This window comes from Pecten maximus, chromosome 13 (genome assembly GCF_902652985.1).
Source record: "Pecten maximus chromosome 13, xPecMax1.1, whole genome shotgun sequence".
NCBI classification, from domain to species: domain Eukaryota; kingdom Metazoa; phylum Mollusca; class Bivalvia; order Pectinida; family Pectinidae; genus Pecten; species Pecten maximus.
In genome coordinates this window covers 17735870-17756496 of record NC_047027.1, presented here as the reverse complement: position 1 = coordinate 17756496, position 20627 = coordinate 17735870, and the positions used below count along the sequence as shown (strand labels likewise).

Below are 20627 nucleotides of genomic sequence, written 5' to 3'. Positions count from 1 at the left end.
ATGTATAAGCGTTTCTTTTCCAAGAAAGAAGAGAGGCTGTACAAGTATATTGTTGTTTCATGGAAGAACGACTAAGGCTTAAATGAAACATATGTTGTCGTAAGACTGATGGAATTCCTTTGTCGAGGTTGGCACTATTTCCCGTGAAACTACCCACATACACAAACTGTCTCTGTACGTAGATATCCAAGCAAACTTTCGGAAGTTTACATACGATAGTTTCTGTATATTAAAATATATAATATGTATGCCCAATCAATACCGATTTCCATGTGATTTGTATACCCTATCAAAACCGATATCCATGTTAATACAGTACTGTATGTTGTATACCCTATCAATACCGATTTTCATGTAATATGTATGCCCTATCTCCTATGCGATTTCCTATATTTTGTTATTCCCTCATGTAGCAGCTTGAAACACAATTCCAATAGAGTATGAGCTGCCTGAATTGATGGTACATAAGCCGTTTTCTCTCGACTCAATATTGATCGAACTCAGCCAGTTGTTAACTGAAACCTCTTTAGTTTATCACAGTTCACAATGACTCCTTGCCTCAATATAAAGTTATACAGTAGTTATGTAGTCAAATTATTGAAATTAACAGCAATAGCAATGTTTTACTTTAGAGGTTCAAAATCCTCCACAACTAGGGTCGTTTGAGGACGAAAGCCCAGGTGGCACCTACTGAAAGAAAATGCACAGAGACGGATGAGGAAAGAAATGAATGATTTCAGATCCCGATTGTTATAGTGAGTGCAGAGGATAAATGTCTTCAATATAGCCTTAAAAAAGAAGACACGAGAGAAAACCCTTGATTCTTTAGATGCCAACTTTTAGTCGCCTTCTGTGATAAATTAGGAGTGGGATACGGCAGGCTTTATTCTAGGGCTCTACAATGTCCCCTGAAAGAGGTCACTGGAAAAACCAACCACGACCCGGTAGGTGGCCTATATCAAAAATAATCGAATCTAAGAGTATGAATCGTGATACCTTCTTCGTACAAGTGCAATTATATATAGTTATAGTGTATTATTGCAGTCCTATTCCATACTCTAAGAGAGACTATCTGTACTTACATATCATGCTTATATTGCTTGGAAAGACGTGAAATAACATCCCCGGCAATGCACTACCATAGGCGTCTGGTAAGTATTAATAGAAAAAAATATTAGCCCCCCTACTCCTACTATATCAACAAGGTGTAACATTTAAAAATCTACCATGCATCGACTGTGGAACGAAAGTAGACCCGATTGGTCGACAGCTCTATAAACAATACTAACTATAATTGTCGACCAATCAGACTGAGCTTAAGATAGATAGCCCACTTCCATTCCATAGTCATTACATCTTGTGGATATATGTAGTAGAGTTGGGGCAAATATTTGTTTCTATATATAATAACCAGACGCCGATGCCTGTGACGAAACCAAACAAATCTTACTGTGGGAGGAAACTGGAGTACCCTGATGAAACCAATATGGACAGGCAGTTGACCCTATACCCTTTAATATCCAATTATGGAATCTAACTCAGGCTGCCTAGGTAAAAGACAAGTAGTATGTTACCACTATGCCACACATCCATCCATTAACTATCGTGCATGTATATCTTTTGTTTGTTTGTGTTTAACGTCCTATTAACAGCCATGGTCATTTAAGGATGTGTCAGGTGTTGGAGGTGGAGTACCTGCAGAAAAACCACATACCTACGGTCAGTATCTTAATCACTCGGCCACCATGGCCCCTTCACATGTATATCTAAGAGGGCTAGTGATAAAGTGTCAGGACACCTTAATCACTTGGCCACCACGGCCCCTTCACATGTATATCTAAGCTTATTTGCTATCCTTTCTCTATACATTTTCCCCCTAACCTATATTCACAAATAACAAGTACCTGTGTGTGCTATATGGAAGAAAGTTTCCTTTTATAATAATTTTAGCATTAATATTTACAAGTATCTTTATGCTACATATCACCAAACTCCATTAACACTAATTTTTTTCAAGGTAATATTTTAAGTTTGATCCAAATTGAAAATGAAGTCACTACAGCAATGAAGAAAGTGAACATACGTGTGAATGAACATACCTATTATGTAGAAATGGAGCTCAATATAAATAGAGGATATTGAATGGTTTCCCGTTTAATATAGCATATGCTTCACTAGTATGACAGAATATCGATATTTTTACAGGTGCGAAGCACAAGTGAAAAATATCAAAATATTCTGTTATACGAGAGAAATATATGTTATAATTAACAGGAAACCATTCTATTTTCTTCTTATTGCATTTCATATAATTAAAAGTAAAATTGAAAACACCGAAAAATTAAAAGTGCTGGAATCAGTAATCATAATGATGTCATCTCTTTGTGATGTACTCCACATCAACTTGACAGCACCATTTTGAAAGGACTGATCAGTGCAATTTAAGCATTTTTTACTGTTATCGGAGAATCTGTGCATGAATAGCTAACGTCAAGTGAGTGTTTTGTCAAAAACTAGTCAGAATATTTCACAAATACAGCATTAAAATATTGATATTCTTGTGGATGAGTTTCCTGACAAACTCTACGTGAACCTGCAAGGTAGGCATATTTATTGGTGTCTAGATTATATAACTACCTGGCCAGCGTCCGATTACTTATGTAATTATTGCAATATCAAGGAACCTTAAATGTATCCAAATGTCTCCACTCTCCAGGTGTCTAGAGATTCTTCTATGTGTTCCTTTTACGTCTGCGACTGCGGAACCTTGACATACCGGAGTTCAACCATGGACATAAAATGAATGTCTTCTCTGGCATTGTTAGATTTAGACACAGTGGTTACCATGTTTGTCAAAATATATTATCATTACAAGATTTACAACATATCACAAAACATTAGTCATGGCTTTCACGGTATGTTTAGTGAATATGTTATTGAATTTCACAATTATATCCCTCAGTGACAACCAAGCGACATATATTGGTGTCAAAATTATATGTAGAAAATTAATTTATAGTTGAACATTAAAAGCATTCAGAAATGTAACAACTTTGTATATTTGTTGAAATTTTATTTCTGACTGTTTAAAAAAAACTTTTCAATGCAGATACATTTGAAAGTGCTTATAAAACTTGAAATAACGGCATTAGGCAAGGACATGAGATACACCTCCCTTCAATACTTTACAGGGGAGATACCCACAGACAACTCTGGTTTTATCTCATCTAATGTCTGGTTATCCCTTTGCCACATGCAGGTTATAACACTTCAGCACTCTGTGCTGATGGTGCAAAGATACATTGTTGCAATGCAACATTGTTGTGCTGACTGAAATGTACATACACCATCTCAATGGCAGTTTTTGAGAAATTAAGCTTTGTTTTGAATAATTTTTCTAAACCTAATTTTGAAAGTGAAATAGTTGTTTTAGACATTTTTGGTAAGTTACAATTATGTTAAGAATTTCTTAGATTTTAATTATGTGCTCTTTTCTTCATAAAACCAACAATAAATAATCATGAAATCAGCTGTATACGAACAGAATAGACAAATTTCAAAATATTTTGGCAATGTAATTTATAATTCAATGAATTCCTGTACATGAAATGATTTAATGTTAACTCCAAAATGAAACAGATTGGATATCCAAATTTTTGAACAGTTCAGGCTTTAGCCTATATCCGATGTCGCGAAAAGAATGTGTCTCTGAATATGTTACTTCAAACACAGAACTGATTATGGCACCCATCTTTACAGAGGTGGACACCACACACTACACATCCATAAACAGTTTAAAATTCAATGAAATAATGCACATGAAATGATTAAACATTAAATTCCAAATGAAACAAACTGAATCAATAGTTCAGGCTTAAGCGCTTGCCTATATCCAATGTTGCGACAAAGTGTTTCTGAATTTGAAATGTTACTGAAATGTTACTGAACATGGAACTGATTGTGGCACCCATCTTTACAGAGGTGGACACCACACACTACACATCCATAAACAGTTTCTTTTCTTTGCTTGTGGGCAGTAAGATGAAAACGACATCTGCGTTTAGGGCCAGGAAGACGGGAATTTATGTGACCACCTACATTTTCTTGCAGGACAATGCCTGGGTTATCCATTTGTTGAGATTGGCGTTTGCGGGTTGTGTAACCACCTATCAGGTCCCTGACCAACTCATTCCTAAAGTCAAGGTGGCGATATCTTTTCCTTTTGGTCTGACGCTTTGACACCATTTTGTAGACAATAAACGAGTTGACAATAGCACAATTGACCAAGAACCAAAAGATATATCGCCACCATCTCTTTGATGCCCGGCCAACATCATACGCCATTCTCAACTGGTCTTGCCGGTCAACACCACCCATGTATTTATTGTAAGAATACACAGTCAGAGGCTGTGGAAGATCCAGGACATTTGCACCAACTCGACGCGCTGCCCTAACTTCCCCTTCAGGATCACTGAGGGTAGACAAGTTGAAGACAGGCTTTTTGTCCTTCCAAACTGTGGCTACCAAATTTGACTCGCCCTTTTGCAAAACTTTGTATTCCCCCCTGTTCATTTTTCCCGGTTTCTTAAATTCTTTTGGAAACCCAGAACGATTAGAACGACAAGTACCACATGCATATATGCCATGATCATGTAAATCCTCCAATAATTTCACTCCAGTGAAATAATTGTCAAAGTAGACATGGTGATTGTGGTAATGTATGTCATCACATAAGCTTGTGACTACATTATATCCAAGGCCATGTTCCACACCACCCTCTTTTTCCCCCAAATATATCTGAAAGCGAGAGAGGTAAGCAGTTTCAGCATCACACCGCATCCAAATCTTAATACCGCGCTTGATGGGTTTAGCAGGCATGTATTGACGAAATGACAATCGACCAGTGTACTTCACCATGGCTTCATCCACAGAAATATTACATGAATGTCTGTATCTGTCCAGAAAAGTTTTTGAGACATGGTCAATTGTCTCTCTGACTTTATACAATTTGTCATAATTTTCATGACCACGAACTGGTTCATTCTCCCTGTCTGATACATGAAAATACTGTGAAAGTTTTTGGAATCTATTGCATGGCATGACATTTTTTACTCCAATATTTCCTAGGTAATCGTCACTTGACCAATACATGTCCGTTTCTGGCATATATTGTATACCCATCAGTACGTTTATGCCGATAAACGCTTTTATTTCGGCCGAATTGGTGTCCGACCATTTTGGGTCACCTCTATTTTCGGTTTCTAAACGCCAGCGAGCGTAGTTGTTTGTGTGCCTAGCGATGGCAGAAAACTGATTTTCATTGAAGAATATATGGAAATAGTCAATGGGACTTGCAGAATTAACATCGAAGTTTTCTGGTAGTATAGGTCCCGTTTCCCTAACAAAAGCATTAACAGTGATGGGGGAAAAATCTCGCGACCATTCAGGATCGTCAACATTAGGCCTACCTAATGGCGGCAGTACATTAGTACCTGGTCGCGGTTCATCTTCATTCTCTGACTCGTCGTCAGTTGACAGTTCGTTAAGAACATCGTTTAAGTCAATATCAGACTCGATGACTTCGGGCCCGAAGCCATCAAATTCTAAATTATCATCATCGTCCTCAAATATGTCCCGCAATATTGTAGCGACAGACGCCATTACCCCGGTTGTTGTGACACTTTTCTACACTCATGACTCACACTTTCTAGGTTAATTTATTCAAAAACTTTTGTATGAATGACGTGTACAAATCTGATTGGTCGATGCATTGATATCTTCTTAAAATAGTATCAGGGATTTCCAGATAGGTGTCGCTCTCAATCACGGGATTTTCCATGTCTAAGTTTACCGAACCGGCATGGCGTCGAGAGGCGCTTACATTGAGATAACGTAGAGGCGTCGAGAAGCGCTTACATGGAGATAATGCAGAGGCGTCGAGAAGCGCTTACATGTGGCAAGGGGTAAAGGCGTCCAGAGGCGCTTACATGTGGCAAAGGGTTATGGTAATATAATTGGTAAATTCACATTTGATGGAATGCATTCATGTTAAATATATGTAAAGTATGAGTATTTTAGTGAGCTTTAGTGATGAATCTTTATCAGATTCACACTAGTTGTACCAAACAGGTACAGTATCATATCATAGAATGCAAATCGAAGTAAATCTCCAGTGAGTTCCAAAGACGGCCGTCTTTACCTGCTCCGAACATACAAACAGATTTTTTTTTTTTTTTTACAACGTAGCAGATGTGAAATCAATACCTGAATAGTTCCGTCAAAGATTGACATATATGATTTATGAGATTTCATTTCAAATGGAGAGCGACTCTATTTCGTTATTAAGACAAAGTATGTTTACATGACAAGTGAAGAATCAAAGTTACATCATTTTTTATCCAAGTGGTACATTTGAAAAATGAACCCAGAGAACTGGTTTGGGTCTGCTGTTACCGTGTGTTCCATTATCTGTACAGCAGATTTGTTCCCCTACAACAGGTTTGAATCTGATGAAGGTATGCACATTACACGTTTGGAAAAAAAATTCACCATATTAGAGAGAATAGTTTTCATTTGGTTCCCCTTAATCCAAGAATCTTTCTGACCCAATTTGGTTAAAATCCATTCAGTGTTTGATGACTAGTAGCGATTTAAAGCAAAGGTGGCGAAGGCAGACGGACGACGGATGCCGCACCATGGCATAAGCTCATTGGGCCAAGTGAGCTAAAAATTCACCATATTAGTTTGGATTTGGTTATGGGCACGCACTTATGTTCGTCTCTGGATTCTAGCTGGACCATCACAAACAAAATTTAAGATACATATTTGTTCTCCCTGTCTTTTGATCAATCTCAAAACATAAGGAACAAGAAGAACCTTGTAATACAGGAATTTGAGAAAAATATGTCCACACTTGTATTTAACTTTGTATGTTGAAGTACCAATAACACATACACTTGATTATTTAGAAGCATGATGTCTGTTGCAACTTTTAAGACAGTAAATCCTGTACAAACTGGCACTCGTATATATGAAAATTTTGAAAGATATCTGTACTATCTGAAAAACAGTGGTTACAATTTTTTAATAGTCAAACCCGATGATTGACAAAATCCTAGCTGGCAATTGATATATTGACATCAATGATGGACAAAGCATAAAATAGACCATCATTTGTGATAATGGTGAGCACAAATGTAAAAGAAACATTGAACAAGAAACCCAAAGGTTATGAAATTCACATTTTTTGTAAAGCACCTTAACACCCTTTCTTGAGAAGGAGATTTTTGAACTTTCAGTCATTCAATTTGACCCCTTTGGGCCCTGCCCCTCAGACCCCTGTGGATTGAGGACCATGCATATAATACACAATTTTGGTTAACCTTTGGCCATGGAAGGTTTCTGCAAAATTGTATTGAAATTGGTTTTGGGTTTTCTGAGAAGTCGAAAATATAAATTGTAAACAATGGTAAAAAGGCAATTAGAAAATGTAACTTGAGACTTTCTCTCTGGTAAAAGAACAAGAGCTGTTGGAGAACAGCATAGCTCGTCTCGCAAATGTTTGTCAATAAATAATTAAAATATATTAATTGGAATGGTTTCGCAAATTGCATTAATAATATTTATATTGTTTACTTGATCAGATTATGTTTTGTGAATTCATGCAATTTTCAAAACCATACCATTTTATATATATATAAATTATTTATTGACAAACATTCGGGAGACAAGCTATGCTGTTGTTAAATGAATATATTAAATACAAATGTAATTGCTTTTGGACATATTTCTTCAATTTTTTGACAAAATATTATCCTAATGAGAGTTGTCTCCCTTGAAAAATGTGGACCAGTATAAATTGTCTATTGTGAGCATTTCGACATTGTTTTATTTTCAGTTTCACCCCAAGAAGGGATAGTGTAATTCCATAGGGACTCTTTTACCTAATATCAGCACCCTAGTACAGTCAAACTTGTAATAGCGGACACCCTTATATAGCGGACACCTGTCCATAACGGACACTTCCAGGAATCCCCAATGAAAATCACTATATAAATATCATGTATATAGCGGACACCTTCCTTATGCGGACAGCGGACACTTATTTTTGTCCGTAAAGTTGTTAAAAATTCCGTATAACGGACACGCGAAACCATAACCGTGTTGATATTTGTGTGTTAAACGTTTCTAAATAACAAGCAGAGCATTAATTACTCAACTCCCCTGGCAGCAATGCTAACTTAGGAAGCCACTTCATCAGTCACTAATTGTCCTGTTACCTGTAAGTTGCTGTAACAATGGGCAGTGACCGATCGCCATCGGCAGAGGTGTTTGTTTACTCAACCCCACCGGTGACAGCTAAGCTTAGCCATTCAACCATAGCCTAGACAACAAGAATGGTCAGGGGGTAATTAAATCATTATCAGGACCAACAAAAGAGGGACAAAGCAATAGTTATGTCTGTCATAATTGTTTTACTTACAAAATCAACCGTATGCAAATCTGACAGGGCAGGCACATGGTTATAAGCCGCCATTTTCTCACACTCGGAACTCCTCGGAATACGACTACGTAACATATTAAGAACAGCTGAAGAGTTCCGAGTGTCTTTGTATACACTATACTAATTGACTGAACCAGAAAATGGTATTTATTAAATTAAATCCCTACATGGATTTCAGAAAATATGTCTCAAAATAGATGCTTAGGGATTATAATTATCAGAGGAAAATCCACTTTCATTTATAAAGAGTTAATGTTGTAATAGAAAAGATATTTCAAACATATTTGTTTTCCAAAATATTGAGGATTAATGAAAATTGTTTTACTATGATAAGAATTACCTTTACTTTTTTACTGTGTTGAGTATTTGTCTGAATAGATATTCAGTATAGTATGACATTGTGAAGATTTGTTTTGAAACTATAGGCTTAATATAAATTATTAAAAATATCAACTTCAATTTTGTGTCAGATGAATGATTGAAAATTAATTAATTCAGCATTTATCTTTAATTATTTGTCTTTTATTCATTAGTTTAAGTGTTTAAATATAATAAATCAGGAGACATATAGTGTACTGTAAAAAGACTTTGGTTTGTTTCTTCGTTTATAAGGGACATAAGGTGTCCTTTATAGACAGGTTCGACTGTACATCATAAAGTGACGTGTTAATAGCTTTCAACATTTGCACAAAATTTTTTAAAATGTGTTTATTCGCCCAAAATATCTTTCAGTTTAACTCCGGCAAGGGATAGTTTAACCCCCACAGGGAACCTAATACCATGTATTACTATGGCTTTCAACACTCACAACATAAACTTAACACAAAGTCCAAAGATTTAAAAGCAAAAACAAAAAAAACACAGATTTAAAAAGAAAAAATCAATTTTTTTTTTTTAAAGTTTTACTCCAGGAAGGGATTGTCTTACTCCATAGGGACTCTATTGCCAATTATCAGCACCCTAGTACAATTATAAAGTGATGTATTAATACCTTTCAACACTTGCACCAAAAACTTAACGCAGAAATATTCTAAGTCCAAAAATTTGAAAATTCTGGTTTTTTCCCAAAAAAATCTTTCGGTTTTACTCTGGCAGGGGATAGTTTAACCCCATAGGGACTCTATTGCCAATTATCAGCACCCTAGTACAATTATAAAGTGATGTATTGATACCTTTCAACACTTGCACCAAAAACTTAACGCAGAAATATTCAAGTCCAAAAATTTGAAAATTCTGGTTTTTTCCCAAAAACATCTTTCAGTTTTACTCTGGCAGGGGATAGTCTAATCCCAGAGGGACTCTATTGCCAATTATCAGCACCCTAGTACAATTATAAAGTGATGTATTAATACCTTTCAACACTTGCACCAAAAACTTAACGAAAAAATTTTCTAAGTCCAAAAATTTTCAAAAATCTGTGTTTTTTCCAAAAAATCTTTTAGTTTAACTCCGGCAGGGGATAGTTTGACCCCCACAGGGACCATATTACCATAAATTACTTTGTCTTTCAACACTTGCACCAAAAATTTAACATTTGGAAAACCAACGCCGACGCCGGAGTGACGACATAAGCTCTCACTCTTCTTCGAAGAGACGAGCTAAAAATGATAATGCTACATGTAGTGGAAAAATAACAAGGTTCGTAACCTATTTTAACTTACCATTCATCTCTCTCATTGCTCGGACAAAATCTGTTGGATCTGTGAAGCTGACAAAGCCATAGCCCTTTGTCTTGTTGGAACGCTTGTCTCGTACAACTTTAGCCTTCAGAAAGGTAGGATATTTACTGAAGGCACGGGCCAGACATTCATCTGTGACCTCATTTCCAAGGTCACCACAAAATATTCTGAAATCATCTGCAAAATAATTAAAATATAAGGTTTTCAATGATGGATAACAAATTTTGAAAGAAATGAGTATCGCTATTATCTTCAAATAAGCCCCATACTCAGTGTAAAATTTGTAAAAACAATCCAAGAGAGCAGATCTAGAGAGGACTCAACTAACACTCGTTAATAAAGATTCTTATTTCTGATGAATAAGATTTCTGAACTTGTAAGTATTTTTCTACCTTATGAGTTGCTTTCACAAAGTACTATACAACGGACCCTCGATAATCCAAACACCTTCGTTCCCAGCCGAAACCGTCCGGATTACAAGTTTTTGGGACTGCCGAGTTTCGTACTACCAGGTCTAAAAAATTGTCATGTAAGAGTTAACTCCCTTGACTATATACAATGTGGGACGTTTAAATGACATACTTCCATTTCATAAACATGTGTAATTGTCAGTCTTTTAAAATAATAAATATACTTATGTTTCTGATATGATTCTTGTTTTGTTTTATTTTGTTGAAACTAAAAAATAAACAATGTTTTTGAAATAACATGTAAAGTGAAAGTTGTTTTATTTTCCGTTACACGTAACCAGAGACTTATATACTAATTTATAGTATATAGCAGTCACATGTATATCTATATGTCTCTGTATATATATATATAGGTCTTTGACGTAATGGTGTTACAAGCCAATATCCTTGTTTTCCCAATACAAATGTAACCGAACCCCCTTAGTGTTCAAAGTGTTAATGATGTTAATTACCGATCATAACTTTATTACATGTATTTGAGATTGATTAATTATCGTATCACGTACTGTATGTTAGTGCATGAATTCTTGTGAACTATGAAATAGCAATATGTGTATATTGTACGTCAAGTTGATAAAAGCAAGACCAGTCTATACTGTGCTTAAAATCCTTTAATACTGTAGCATTTAGGTCGTAAAGAGCAGTGTACTGTTATAAAAACAGAGCTACATTGCAACACAGGTAAACACCTGAGACTATGACCTGGCAGCGGTCGATATGACTACGCACGGTGTCAAGCGATTGTCTGAACAGCTGTCGACACGGGTGACTTGCCCCGACATTTCCCCCTCTACTGGTGAAAAAATCGTCCGGATTATTGCAGGAAATTAACTAATAAAAAGTATGCTCCATTCCTAAAATGGGGTTCCGGAATCGGAATCCGAATTTACGGACTGGTGAGTACAAACAACGTTACGGAGATCTGTTTCCGTGCATTTTCGTCCGGACTGCAAGTTTTCCGGACTATCGACATCCGGATTATCGCGGGTCCACTGTACAGAAAGAAAAATATCTCCTAAAGGTTTCACTTTTAGCAAAAAAAAAACATGTCTCTACAGGAATTTTATTATAAAGCAAAGACCTTATCCATTTCATTAACAGCCATAATATAAGGTTGTTGTGTTCTTCAGGAACATATAAGATGAAATAATTTTAAACTTGTTCAGCTCCAGCAACATATAATTTGCCTTGAAAATGACCTTTGAAGGCCTGTATAGTGTATACATAATACAGTGTAAAGTTGGAAGGATGCCCGAACTCAACAAATAATAACTTACAAAGGCCTGTATACAGCAGAAAGTTGAAAGAATGCTTGAACCCAGCAGGAAAATAACTTACAAAGGCCTGTACATGATAGGAAGATAGAAGGATGCTTAAACTCAGCAGTAAAATTAATTACAAAGGACTGTCTACTGTAGAAAGTAGGATGGATGCTAATCTTACAATTCTCTTCAAATACAATAGAGTTACTTCCCTTTTAATTGCTAAACAAGGATAGTTTTCTTTTTGCATACATATTTCCAAGTAATTATATACATTGTTGACCATACATGAGAACGAACAACATCACAGATACTCACAAAATCTTTAATAATTAAATGATAATAAAATATCAAAATAATTATGAAATATTAGAGGTGCAATCAATGACATAATGATAAAAAAATAATTTTCTCTCTAATTTTCCCTCCCCAACAATAAAACCCATATAAGGTCTAAATTAATCTTCACAAATTAAAATATCAACCGTTTTGATTGATATCAATTACTATACAATTTAAAATTCAAAAATGCATGAAACTTAATTTAACCTTGAATATTACATAAAAAATGTGAATTTCATCTGATAAGACTGGGTAGGTAATTATTGCAGTGTGACAACAAGTCAATGAATCTCTGACCATACATATGTGGAGTTGAAATAACCTGCAATGCACACCCGGTAAGTGTGAGCCAAGATGTCAGTAAAAATCACAAGGATGTGGTTGTATCAGACGGTAGAGGACCAAAGTATATCTAACAATTATTTTGTTTACAAATTAAAGCCCCCTCTCTGTGAATTGGCATTCCGGAGAATTTAATAAAAAAAAAGTCCAGTACAATGATATTATAAGACCAGGTCCTCCAGGGCTGTTTTCGTCTTAAGGAAACGAAATAATTAAGACAATTAAGATAAATAAGACGGACCTGGTGATTTTATATTGTTTTCAGACGAGCCTTGACAAAGACTTCCAAGGCCTGTATTAACATTTGCAGGTCCATCAAGATACATGTTTGAAATATTACATTTGAAAACTGACAGCTTCTGGATCTCCTCTGTATCTTTTATTAGAAATTAGCGAATGCTGTATTGTATGCATTTGTCAGTTGAAGATTTTAGAAGATGATTTGTTTCTGAACAATCATTATCATATCTCATATCATTATCCATCATTTCATAACAAGCATTTATTATATCAATCTATGTAGCACATTTAATGTGTTTATGCATGTTTAACTATCATTCTAGGTCAATGCTTTGGCTTTTGGGATATAATTGATGCATATTAATTAAATAGATTACCTTTGATTTTCATTCAGCTGAAAAATATCATCAATTTCTCATCAATTATGATAACGTCAGTGAAAATAAATTATTGTTAGTTATTTTTCATTAATTTATTTAACCTGATAGTCTTTTCCCCAGAAACTTGGCATCATTTTTACATATGAATATCAATCCAATGACTTTAAGCAACATATTGTACATGTAATACATGTACAGGTGTAGCCATTTTTATTGACCCTATGAAATATAATTTTAACAATTCAACTTTACCTGCTTCCCATTCATCCAAAGATGGATCTTCCCATGTATCACCAGCAGCTGTCCGAATGAACTTTTTCTTTTTATCTTTCTTTGACTTTTTACCACCGACTCCTGAATCATCAACATCCGCCTCCATTAGGTCACAGTCATCCTCAGTGGTGTACGAAGAAGCCCCAATATCTGTCGGAATTGTCCCGCCTATATTTGCCCCTCCCTTGTCAACTTTATCCTTGACTTGTGTCTCCGGAGTAGGTTCGATAACATTGGTTGTAGCTGGGACTGTCATTTTGGGCTTTTTTATTTTTCCAGTTTTTGGGTGTAGCCTCACTGGGGCTGCTGAATACACGACCTTTGGTTTCTCAATAACAGCTTCATGTTGTGACGATTCTGGCATCATTGGGCCCATAGGACCCATAGGGCCACCAGGTGGCATCATATGTGGACTCATTCCCATAGGGTGTGGTGGGCCACTATAAGGGCCGCCATGATATGGCCCTGGATGATATGGACCTGGACCGGGGCCAAAGTTTCGTGGTCCCATATATGGCCTGTTCATCCCATGCATGGGCCTGGGGGGTGGAGGAGGGGGTGTCCAGTTTCGAATCTGTGGAGGGACAAAGGACAGTGATGGTGGGGGAGGGGGAGGTGCTATAGTAGGGGCCTCTCCAGATGGCTTGCTACTTGCAAGTAGAGAAGGAGGGGGAGGTGGTGGTGCTGATAAAACTGAAATAAATACAAAACTTTATTAATATTGATAAACAAAATCTTCATAATCTGGTTTTTGTTTTTTAATTTCTCTCTATCTTAGATATACCGGCTATATTACAAACTTTTGTTTTCTTAACATTTCTTTTTTCCATTTCTAAAATTATGAAATTAAAAATTATTTACACAGACATTAAAACTGTGATAATATAATGATCACAGAAAAACATACAACAGTTGGATGAACTGACAACAAAATGACAGAAAAAAGGGTTTGTATAATGCACATATCATAGTGATAATTATAGCAGGGTGCGAAAAAAAGCACTTGTCCACTCGTCCGGGACGAGTTAAATTTGGCTGGTGACGAGTGAATGTCGTCGTGCACTCGTCCCTGGTGACGCGTAAATTTCAAAAGAAAATAATAATAAATCAGGTTTAAAGATATTGTCTTTGGCGTTTATTCCATGAATTCTATAGAATTTTCTAAACAAATTAGGATTAAATCATACTTTAAGTTCCATCGAGCAGTGATCATGAGCCCTCTCTCCGCAATTGTTCTGCAGAAGTGTCTACATGATACTGATGTGTTTATGTGATCAAGAAGGGCGAGACTAATACAAATAAATAACAGAAATAAATCCGGACCTGGTATCATATCAATTACGACAATTTTTGACGGCACTCAGATTGACAATATTTAAATTGAACACAAGCGAGTCACGCTTCTGAACACTTTTGTATCTCGTTTTAGTGTATTCTAATACCTGATATCAAAAAGTATCACAGACGAATACATGATTAAACTTTATTTAAAACAAAGTCCGGAAAAAGGTTTTAATTAGAACCGACTTTTTGTTCCTGCTACTAACAGTGTTAGGCCATGGCGAAGCAACCAATATACTGACTCAGTATTTTTTATGAAATGTTCACAAAACTGCAGTTCAAATTGTATAATTACAAGTTTACAATAGTAATGATCAAAACCTTTTTTTGAAAACATATTAACACAGGCGTTGTGTGTTTTTTTTTAATTGAAAGTTAGAAGTCAGAAGGACGAGTGATTCTAGTTCAGGGACGAGTGGTTCTAGTTCAGGGACGAGTGGTTCTCAAGAGGCACCCCTTGGATGAGTGCTTTCAAAATATTTTTCTCACCTTGTATAGAGATAATCACAACATTACCTAGTACTAATTATACAAGAGCTGTTGGAGAACAGCATAGCTCGTCTCGCAAATGTTTGTCAATAAATAATCAAAATATATTAATTGGAATGGTTTCGCAAATTGCATTAATAATATTTATATTGTTTACTTGATCAGATTATGCTTTGTGAATTCATGCAATTTTCAAACCATACCAATTTATCAGTGTTTTTTTCAGGTAATTTTTTCAACAGCCTATGCCTTTTCAATTGGGAAAATAATTGCGATGTTTGGTGAATTTGGGAAAATAGCAAATAATGACAAAATACTTAAATAAGTCAAAACACTTCATTTATTGGATTTTCTGGTCTGCCTCATGATATGAAGAGTCAGTAGCAAGCATCCTGGGTTATTACTTAGACTACAAAACAAAGGAAGTCTTCTTGTTTTGTCTACGGACTCTCTGAAATGCTTGCCTGCATGTCATTTGTGGAAAGCGCAACAGTGATCAGGATTCGAGTTACCTCCCTTATACCGTTTATACGACTAATTAAGGCCAACTTGCCTATCGCAGAAGTAAATTTGTCAGTCTACTGTTCACATGTATGATGATCAACTATCGTACCATAATATTCACATATTCTAGGAATGAAATACAATACAGATAACCAGATAGAAATTCAATACAATTTTTTTTAATTTTTTTTTTAAATTGGGAAAAATGATGTTTCAAAATTGGGAAAATACACCTTTTTTTGGCAAGGGGAAACAGCCCAAAGTGGGCTGTAGATCTAGCCAAAAAAAATCACTGTTTATATATATATAAATTATTTATTGACAAACATTCGGGAGACAAGCTATGCTGTTGTAGATTAAATGAATATATTAAATACAAATGTAATTGCTTTTGGACATATTTCTTCAATTTTTTGACAAAATATTAACCTAATGAGAATTGTTTCCCTTGAGAAATGTGGACCGGTATAAATTGTCTATTGTGAGCATTTTCACATTGTTTTATTTTCAGTTTCACCCCAAGAAGGGGTAGTGTAACTCCATAGGGACTCTTTTACCAAATATCAGCACCCTAGTACAATCATAAAGTGATGTGATAAATAGCTTTCAACATTTGCACAAATTTTTTTTTAAAAAAATGTGTTTTTTCCCCCAAAATATATTTCCGTTTAACTTCGGCAAGGGATAGTTTAACCCCCACAGGGAACCTAATACCATGTATTACTATGCCTTTCAACACTCACAATATAAACTTAACACAAAGCCCAAAGATTTAAAAACAAAAACAAAAAAAACACAGATTTAAAAAGAAAAAATCCAATTATCTTTTTTAAGTTTTACTCCAGGAAGGGATTGTCTTACTCCATAGGGACTCTATTGCCAAATATCAGCACCCTAGTACAATTATAAAGTGATGTATTAAAACCTCTTAACACTTGCACCAAAAACTTAACGCAGAAATATCCCAAGTCCAAAAATTTGAAAATTCTGCTTTTTTCCCAAAAAAATCTTTTAGTTTAACTCCGGCAGGGGATAGTTTAACCCAAGAGGGAGTCTAATACCAATTATCAGCACCCTAGTACAATTATAAAGTGATGTATTAATACCTTTCAACACTTGCACCAAAAACTTAACGCAATTATATTCTAAGTCCAAAAATTTGAAAATTCTGGTTTTTTCCCCAAAAAATCTTTTAGTTTAACTCTGGCAGGGGATAGTCTAACCCCAGAGGGACTCTATTGCCAATTATCAGCACCCTAGTACAATTATGAAGTGATGTATTAATACCTTTCAACACTTGCACCAAAAACTTAACGCAAAAATTTTCTAAGTCCAAAAATTTTCAAAAATCTGTTTTTTTTCCAAAAAATCTTTTAGTTTAACTCCGGCAGGGGATAGTTTGACCCCCACAGGGACCATATTACCATAAATTACTATGCCTTTCAACACTTGCACCAAAAAATTAACATTTGGAAAACCAACGCCGACGTGACGACATAAGCTCTCACTCTTCTTCGAAGAGACGAGCTAATAATGTGCTTACTACTAGATCTGTTTCATCCTGGTTTTTTTTCTTCTTTTCGAAATGTTTTGATTTGGAAAAGCAAACTTTAACTGAATAACCATTAACCAGTGAAAGTAATAAATGCCCCAAGGATTTGTAGCATCTGTAGGAAATTTCTCATGATAATTAACAATCTGTACCATTACATTGGTTTGTTTAATTTGTCTAAAGAATATCATTGAAATGATAAATAATGGATCTGTGTTCATGAAACTGTATGTTAAATATTATGATTTTTTATGAATTGATATTTGTTCCATGATATGTATGTGTCGTGAGATAGTATTTTACACTGTTTAGGTTTTTTCTTATGAGCTTAAAGAAAGCTGGGTTCAACAGAGATTTCATGTTTAAGCATAAGAATGGTTTCAAGAATATTGGCCCTGGCCATGGCATATTATATAATTATGGAAATAGCTGTCTCCTTATTATAAACATGACTCTGGAGTTAATGACAGTAATTTTACCAAATTTGTCTTGCAATAAACCAGCTATATACATAGGAAGCTTAAGATAATACTTGAAATTTTGACTCAAATTTATATAGAGGTAGACTTATTAATTACAGGACAAAGAAATAGCATTTTAAAAGAACTGCAACATGCATCATAATGAGATTTTTTCCAAGCATGTGGTTAATGCTGGATAAATATGGTAAATTTACTAAATTATGTTAAGAACATGTACATAATTCCCTCAAAATTGTATTTAGCAATTGTGTGACTATGTGCTTTTCATGAAACATCAAAATTTTGGATTTTAGTGTTTGATTTATATCTGTACTTTTTCTGTTAAAAGATCACAATTTTCACTTTTTTATTGCGAATTTTTGTTTTTGGTGGTTCCAATGGAGTTCCCAAACTATACATTGCCTAAACCTGACGTAACATTAACTGATGAGACACAAATGTTATTTTACTAGCTATAGTTCCATTTTTTTACAATTTGTTTACATCTGGGTCCTGGGATATATTTACCTGAGGCAGGTATGTTTGCATCCGTACTGGGTGGTGTATCTGCAGCCTCATACTCCTCTGTGTCTTCATGACCTGTGATACGAGCTTGTACCTTATGGTAAGTGTTGGCTCCTATGATCATACGATGAGCACCAATCACACCTTTCCCATCAGGTGTGAAAATCTCTTGCTCAAAGCTGAAATACAGCAAATTTCAGGTAAAAGTGAATGTAGAGATCAACTAGCTAACTTATGCTGGCGGGGTTTTCCCTCCAACCTTATGGCGGGATACATGCATTAGCTTGTGGATGTCCACTCATGAATTATGTTTACTGGTAGAGATGTAAGGACACTTGTTTGAGATCAAGTACTTTGTAGGCCATATATGTTTAATTACTCTATACTACCTATTAACGATTATATAAATCAAATGTTATTTTCTCTTTTATCTACACTTTCATTTGCTTCTGATGGTGTCTCTGTATCCCGGCAGAACGATTTAACCAAACACACACAAAAATACCCTAAAACACACCAAAATCATCAAATCCTACCCAACCCATACATCAAGAAAACAACACTTTAGTAAAATCAAAAGAATGTGCAAAAAGATACCTTTGTGCATATTTTTTATCCGCATCAGGTGTAGAATTAACTGGTATCTAGTTACACATTCTAGCAGTGATAGTTTGAGTGTCAGTCGAGGCTAGTACCTGTTTGAGGTATTGTTAGTATTGTGTTGTACGTTAACGTTGTAACAAATGTGCGTTTGTCAAACGTAACACTGCAGGTTGACAACACTCGTGAATTCTTAAAATAATTTGTCTAGAAGTTTTATTTAGCGATACTTTATGTAAATCCCATATAAGGATTATACTGACAGTCATTATAAGTTATTACCGGTTCATTTCCGCCTCCATTTCCTTTAATTTCTGATCTGTTAGCATCTGCATGGCCATTTTGTCCTCCATCTTGCCGGCGTCTGTATCACACTGACGCTTTTATTTTGTTCAATAAATCCTAAAACAGAATAGCGGTACATAATATCCGGAGTTTATGTCTATCGTACGTACTAAATAGAACGTTTTACCAAGATTTTATCTGGACAGGTTGCAGCAAAGAAATTATTTTGTTAAAAATAATTAAAATAAAGAAAGATGGTTGCAGATAGTTTGCAAATAATGTGTCAAAAAATATTTGTAAATTATGACCATTGAGATGATGAAAGTGTTTATTGCTATCCATCCATCCATCCATCTATCTGCGGTCCTAACTGTTAGACCATTTGAATCGGTGTTTTCTCAAATCAACATGCTTAGGGATTTCTTGAGATGACGTAGAGGTCACGTGGTTCAGTACTAGAGTTTCACTTTGTTTAGATAGACGTCTTTTGTGCTTACTACTTCGGTGTTAAATATGAAATAAAGACGGACCTGGTGATTTTATATTATTTTCAGATGAGCCTTGACAAAGACTTCCAAGGGCTGTATTAACATTTGCAGGTCCGTCAATATATATGTTTGAAATATTATATTAAAAACTAACAAACTTGTTTGTCCACATAAACGAACGGGCCCAAAACTTGTGTATTCACCTTCACCTGACACCTGCCATACATATCTAGGTCAAATCAGAGTGGAGTCCAAATCTCAAATGAGTGTTAGGGAGGTGACGACTATACCTATGACATCGTGATGTCGAATCTAAAACTTCTTCATGACCTTCATCAACCTTCATCTCTTGAAACATTGTGCATTCGTTTTAAACTTTCTTTGTCGGTACGGGTACTATTGTTCTGTCATAGCACAATAGGCACATGACGTCAGTAAAACGTCGTATCGACGTTAGATTCTGATCATGGCGTCGACCGGTACCCAAAACACAACGTCGGGCCGACGTCAAACACAGACGTGTATTCAACGTTCCAAATTAACGTCGTTATAACATCTGATTTAAGTCACTTTTGTGAATATCGTGAAATTAAATACCATTGTATTGAATGAGAATATAATACATTGGATCATTAGCATCTTATTACACAGGTTCCATTACGATACTTCGAAAAAAAAAACAAGTTCAGTCGATTATTTATAAATGATTTTCAGAATCGAGCTATGGAAGTTTTCGTGACTGCGACGGCTAAATGCATCGAAAGCTGGCGTAATAGGAGACCTGGTATGGTGGCTCGTTAGGGCCAAGTATCAAATCTCGCATTCTCGGACTCTCGACCTTAGGTCGAAAACGCGAGAATGCGAAAACGCGACGGCGATGGAGCGAAAACA

General features: G+C 35.5%; 1 protein-coding gene across 1 annotated transcript in view; it reads right to left on the bottom strand.

Annotated features, from left to right (window-relative positions):
- LOC117341294 (RNA-binding protein 42-like) overlaps positions 1–19352 on the bottom strand; it is a 41391-nt gene extending 22039 nt beyond the window's left edge. The window contains exons 1-4 of the mRNA XM_033903148.1: positions 19246–19352; positions 18367–18542; positions 13471–14184; positions 10165–10359 (exon numbers count right to left, since the gene is read on the bottom strand). Coding sequence (XP_033759039.1) covers positions 10165–10359; positions 13471–14184; positions 18367–18542; positions 19246–19316 — 1156 coding nt within the window. The 5' untranslated portion in view covers positions 19317–19352. The remainder of the gene's footprint in view (positions 1–10164; positions 10360–13470; positions 14185–18366; positions 18543–19245) is intronic.
- Between the last annotated feature and the right edge of the window lie 1275 nt (positions 19353–20627).